General features: G+C 49.1%; 1 protein-coding gene across 1 annotated transcript in view; it reads left to right on the top strand.

Annotated features, from left to right (window-relative positions):
• Positions 1-381: 381 nt before the first annotated feature.
• The window catches only part of Oxct1 (3-oxoacid CoA-transferase 1), a 134,662-nt gene continuing 129,043 nt past the window's right edge, over positions 382-6,000 (top strand). The window contains exon 1 of the mRNA XM_059276320.1: positions 382-610. Coding sequence (XP_059132303.1) covers positions 533-610 — 78 coding nt within the window. The 5' untranslated portion in view covers positions 382-532. The remainder of the gene's footprint in view (positions 611-6,000) is intronic.

Genomic DNA, 6,000 nt, shown 5'->3' with positions numbered 1-6,000 from the left:
TGGTTGAGAAATGATAGAAATATGTAGACCTGGGAGAAGATCTTTATCAGTGACCCTTGGTGCCTGTACACATTCCAGAGGCTGACTTGGAAAAGTAACCAAGAAGTTCAGCAAGAGGACCCTCCAGCCCACTTTTAACCCTAGTCAATGGCAAGCCTCGGGCTGGGGGCAGGCACACACTAGCGCCTCCTCCAGCCTAAGGTGGCGCGTCGGTGGCTGCGGGTGCGCCCGCAGATAACCCCAGCACATCCGGCCCGGGGACCTTCGGCGGGACTCGCTTCCACTCGGAGCCGTGGGCCCCTCCCTGTCTCGCTTCTTGACAAGCCAGCCGCCTGCAAGGGGCGGCACCGCCCCGAGGTCCCCGAGGACGTCACGGACGCGCGGTCGAGCCTCCAGCCCGCCCTCCCGGCTCGCCTGAACCTTCTCTCCTTAGCCGGTGACGCCGCCGCGGCCCCGGGCAACCAGCGCTTGCACACACACCCGCGCGCTCGCCCCGCTGCTCCTCCAGCTCCTCCCGCACCCGGGTCCGAAGATGGCGGCTCTCAAACTCCTGTCCTCCGGGCTTCGCCTCTGCACCCCGGCCCGCAGCTCGCGGGGCGCCTGGCACAAGGTAAATCGAAGGGGAAGAGGAAGGCCACGCGCGGGAAAAAAAAAAAAAAAAAAAAAAAAGAGCGCGGACGAGCCGCGAGCGGCGCGCGCGTCCTCTGCCCTGCCCATCCCCACCATCTCCAGCCGGGGACCTGGCATCTGCAGCGCGCCGTGCCCGGGGCTCGGAGACGGTCGGGTTTCAGGCTCGCCCGCGCCACGGGCCGTCTGTCTGTCTTGTCTGTCTTTGCTTCTCCATCCGCTTCCCTGATGGGGCGAGATGAAGACAAGCTGTGCGTGCAGCGCTGAGAAGCGGTCGGGGCTCTGGGCAGCGCTGCAGCGACTTTGGGGGGGAGGGTGCCCGAGCCCCGGGGGGCTCGCGTCCCCCACCCGCCTGCCCGCCTACGCCCTTGGGAAAGGATCCCCCGGGCCGCCGCCCTAGAGAGGGGCGGGTTGGAGGAGCAGAGCCGGGAAGGGCGGCGCATCGAGGCTTGCGCCCCACCTGAGGGAGCCTCTGGCGTTTGGCGTCGGCGCCGGATGAGGCCCAGAACCCCTGGCCGGGTTAACCGCTGCTGGCTCAAGTTCACCGCCAAGTGGGCGGATGCTGTGTGCGGCGGGGGCGGACTGCCGCTCCATCCTCCCCTTCCCTATATGGCGGTGGAAAGGGGAACCCGGACTGGAGCGCTCATCACAGGGCGTCTAGCCTGCCAAGCGGTTGGAAGCGGATGGAGGACTGGCGGTGCTCCGCTGCAGGCTGCATCGCCACCCCGCTGCAGTCTGCAAACGCCGCCGCCATCCCTTACTTGGAGTCTCCCCCCCGCCCCCATCCCCAGATCCGGATTAGAGACATGCAATTTCCAAAGACCTTTAAAAATATACATTGACCCACTACGCTCCCACAGCTCCACTAAATTGGTATCCAGAGACACCCTCCTAGCGGATCAGCGGGTCGTGGGTGTTTTTGCTTGTACACTAGCTTGCCTGTAAGCACACATTCGGGTTGGATTTCAGTGTGGGGCCAAGGAACCGAGTGCTGGACAAGAATTCAGCTCCAGGAGGGTGACTTCACCGTGATGGGTTCAGTTCGCTTAGGAACCTCCTCTTTGAACAGGAAAACGAAGTGTTTTCTTTGGTGATGTTTCAGATTGTAGTTCTGAGTTTAAGAATGCATTGCACAGGGCATGTGCTCACCGTGTGTACTCTGAACTGCTTTCTTTCTCTGCTGCTCATTTCCTTGCTAGAGAAGTCATCAAGCTACTCCCGCATGTCCTAGGGAATGCCTCAGACCTGAATTATTGCATTGTTAAATTCCTCATAGGAGGCATTTTGGTAATTACATATAGATTTGGGTACACAAAACATGATTAAAAGAGAACTTGACCATCATTCAGCCTGTTGCAAGTGATGGAGCAGATGCCAAAACCAGGACACAGGGATGTCCTTGGGCCAAGGTCAAAACATTCTTTTGGTAGTGCATGTTTGTCTGAGTATAATTTATTCACCCCTAGTCTACCCCGCTTTCAATATAATCATTAAACCATTTCCCAAGCCAGCAAACCTCCAGGTGGATGAGCTATAATTATGGGTTTTCTGTCTCTTATTAAAAGTTCCTGGCAGAGTTCAAAGTTAGGCTTCTCGGGTATAAGAAAAGAAGGCCTAACTCTTGCTGTCTGGCGTATTCTCCGGGCTCACACATTGATGGTCTTCCTGCTTGCTTAGCACTGAAGTCATCCCACCTCTCTTGAGTTGTAACACTTGTGTACTTGTTGAACGTTGGGACCTTGTTATAGGTCAGTTCTTTGTCTCCCTCAACATGGCACACCGCTTCGAAAAGAATGCTCATTTACTATGTGCACGAGAGAACTTTGCTAGCAGCTTAAGTGACCTTGAACATTTTCCAGCTAAATGTAGCCAACAGGTAAACTGAGATAGTTATTAAAGATGCTTTTAAGTTTTTGTTTTGGGAGACAGGCTCTTGCTCTGAGGGCCAAGAAGGCCCAACACCCATGATCCTTTTGCTTCAGCTTGCAGAATGCTGGAACTACAGGTGTGGGCTTATTTACCATGCCTGGATTAAAAAAAAAAAAATGGTTTCTTTGTTTGTTTATTTCTTTTTTCCCCCCATGGTGAGCAAGTTCATTGTCTGAAACTTTAGCATGACTCAGGTTTACCTGGAGGCTTTTAAATCCGATTGCTGTGCCAACTCCAAGGTTTCTAATTTGGTGGGCCTTAAGTGGACTCATTCACAATGAATGTGGATCGATTCCTCTTGTTAGAGGTGCCACACTTCCTGGCAAGCTTGTATGAGCCTCTTCTCCCGAGTATTGCTGCCTCTTCCTCCTGACTAGTTTTCTTTGTCTCTTTTCATGACTTTTCTTCCCCAATTCTGTTTACCAAACTTCGGTACTAAGGTAGGCAAAGTCAGCCTTTCCATGTCATGATTTCTTTAATAACAGTAGTGAGGTGACAACGTTATCACTTGGGTGTGTAGTTCTCTATCATTAAGGTAATATGTGTGTGTGTGTCCACACACACACATATACACACACACACACACACACACACATATATACACACACACACACACACACACACACACACACACACATATATATTTAAATGTGTTTTGGGGCAGTGAGATGGATCATGGATTATAGCCTGAGGTTTTTCCGGTCTCTCCTGGCCCTGCAGTCCCGCAGCCACTTATAAAATAATCATTCAGAGGCTTAATATTATTTACAAACTGTATAGCCTAGGGCAGGCTTCTTGCTAGCTAGCTCTTTCTTCTTAAATGAACCCCATTTCTATTAATCTGTGTTTTGTCACGTGGCCATGGCATTACTGGTCTGCTGGCATCTTGCTTCTCCTTTGGCTGCAGCTGGCATCTCCCTCTCCTCTCCTTTATTCTCTCTGTCTATCTGCTTGGATTTCCCGCCTGCCTGGAAGCTGCCTTGCCATTGGCCAATGCAACTTTATTTATCAACCAATCAGAGCGACACATACTCACAGCATACAGAAAGATATCATCCCCCAGCAGTGGATAATGGCACTTCACTAAGTCTGATGACCCAAGTTCGAGCTCTACGCCTTACACAGTAGAAAGAGAGAACTGACGACTGCAAGTTGTCCTCTCACTTCCACAGGTGCAGTGTGGCACGTCCCTTCCCTACCCAGATACAAACGCACGCACACAAAATAAATAAAAAACAGAGTCAAAATCCCAAATGTATTGTAAACGTGTGTTTGGTGTATTTTCATCCCAAAGTACATTTCCCCCGAGTTCTCGAGTGTTGAATGACAACGGAAAGAGTTTGAGGCGAACAGTGGCAGTGAATGGCTAGAAAGGAAGTTGTGAGATGAAATTTAGATTCAACCATAGAGTAAGAGTTCAGAGGTCAGGTCGAAGAGCTGAAGGTCAAAATGGAGATGATGCCAAAGGGAGAAGCATTAAACAGAAAAATATTTTCCACTCTTAAGAATATTGTTTCTCTCATTAAAGTACTTAATTACTATGTTCCTCACTCCATTTTTTTTTTTTAAGATTTATTTATTGTGTATACAGTGTTGTGTCTGCATGTATCCCTGCAAGCCAGAAGAGGGCACCAGATCTCATTACAGATGGTTGTGAACCACCATGTGGTTGCTGGGAATTGAGCTCAGGACCTGTGGAAGAGCAGCCAGTGCTCTTACCCTCTGAGCCATCTCTCCAACTCTCCTCACTCCATTTTAATATCAGAAATGATTACCATGAATAAATTGTGGTTCTTCTGAAGGTAGGCGGGTAGACAAATAAGATACTTTGTGATGAAAAGCTTATCCCCAGAGTAAGTGCCCCACATTCTTTTAGGTACTCGGTGCAATCGTGAAAGTTATTTATTATGTATTTATCTATTTGGCAGCAGCTGGTACATGAACCTTTTTTCCAGGAATGATCTCATGAAGCCCAGGCTAGCTTCAAACGTGCTGTGTAGCCAAGGCTGACCTTCAGTTTCTGATCCTTTTGCTTCTAGTACTGGGATTGCAGCTGGCCTGCTGGGGCCCACGAGGGCTTTGTTCACGCTGGGCAAGCCCTCCACCAACAAGTTTGTCTTTTCCAAAACACCATTTAATGTATAGAATATATTAGAAGGAGAAGGTTAATTGGGAGTGGTTTAAATAGAGTGTCTTTAAACTTGCCTGTCGGAGGAGAAAAGGTAGATGTTAGCAGAGATACACTTTTCCCCAGTTGCCTCGTCTTAGGAATTACTGCCAGTAACATGGGTTTGTCTTGACTCGCAGAGACACAGTGTAAGTAGAGGAGCAGGGGAGAAACAGGTTAAGCGAGCAAAGGCAAAAGCTTCCTGTGCGGCCCCTAAGGTGCTTTCTGGGCTTTGGGTTTTGAAGACCCTCGGTGGTACAGTTAGCCACGGGCATTGGGCTTCCTCATTGCCCCGCCGTCTGTCTCAATTCCTGGCTCACCAACTGCCTCCGAGTTTGCAGACTGGCAAACTGGATTGCAAATGGCATGCCCATGTAGCTGGATAGTGGTGTGTGTTTGTAGTCCTGGCTGCTTGGAATTGAGGCAGGAGGATTGCTCAAGGCCAGGACTTTGAGACTAGCCAGACCCACACAGTGAGATATTGTCAAGAAGAAAAAAATGACAGGACTGGACACATGAAGGAGGGAAAAAATAATCATAAAGCTAAGACCTAGGCTTCGGAAATCGTAAAGAAATATCATATGGATGAATTTGCAGTGGTGATGGTCACGTTACAAATTTTCTCTATGAAATCATTGATGGGGGGCGGTAGGGCAGGTAGGGAGTGGTGAGGTTAAAAATTAGACTCCAATAAATGACAGCTTGCTTTGACTGTCTTAGCTGGGGATGGTAAAAAGGTGTCATTTCCCCAAGGAGGGTGACATCCCCTAGGAATTTCCTTGCAGTCTGGCATAGAGCTTCTTTTCTAACTGTATCTTTGGGAGACGGTCCACAATGGTCATCTTTAGGCACTGTGCAAGCGCCTCACCGGGCTTTGACCCAAATAGCACCTCTCAGCAAAGACATCGTCAGTGGTTAAGTCCTGGCACATCCATTCAGTCTTGGCTGAGCTGGGGTTTGACACGAGGGTACTTTTGACCCTAGGAGTATATGGCGTGTTACATCATACTATCTCCCAAAGTAGGTGGCTAATTTTCTGATACCGAAACATGTTTTACTCAAAGTTCGTTTCTCAGTACAGAGTACATAAATATCAAATGCCAATAAAGCATACATTAACAAATATTAACATGTTTGAATAATGAAAAAAAATCAAGGGCTATGAAGTTCTTCATTATCTTAAGCTCAATATTACATTCCCTGGAAATATGTCACTTTACTTTTATTTCTGTCTGTGTGTGTATGACCTCATGAGTGTATATGCACCACTCGCATGC

The sequence above is a fragment of the Peromyscus eremicus genome, chromosome 11 (genome assembly GCF_949786415.1).
Source record: "Peromyscus eremicus chromosome 11, PerEre_H2_v1, whole genome shotgun sequence".
Classification (NCBI taxonomy): domain Eukaryota; kingdom Metazoa; phylum Chordata; class Mammalia; order Rodentia; family Cricetidae; genus Peromyscus; species Peromyscus eremicus.
The sequence above is the reverse complement of the archived record's forward strand: the minus strand, read 5'-3'. Positions and strand labels throughout refer to the sequence as shown.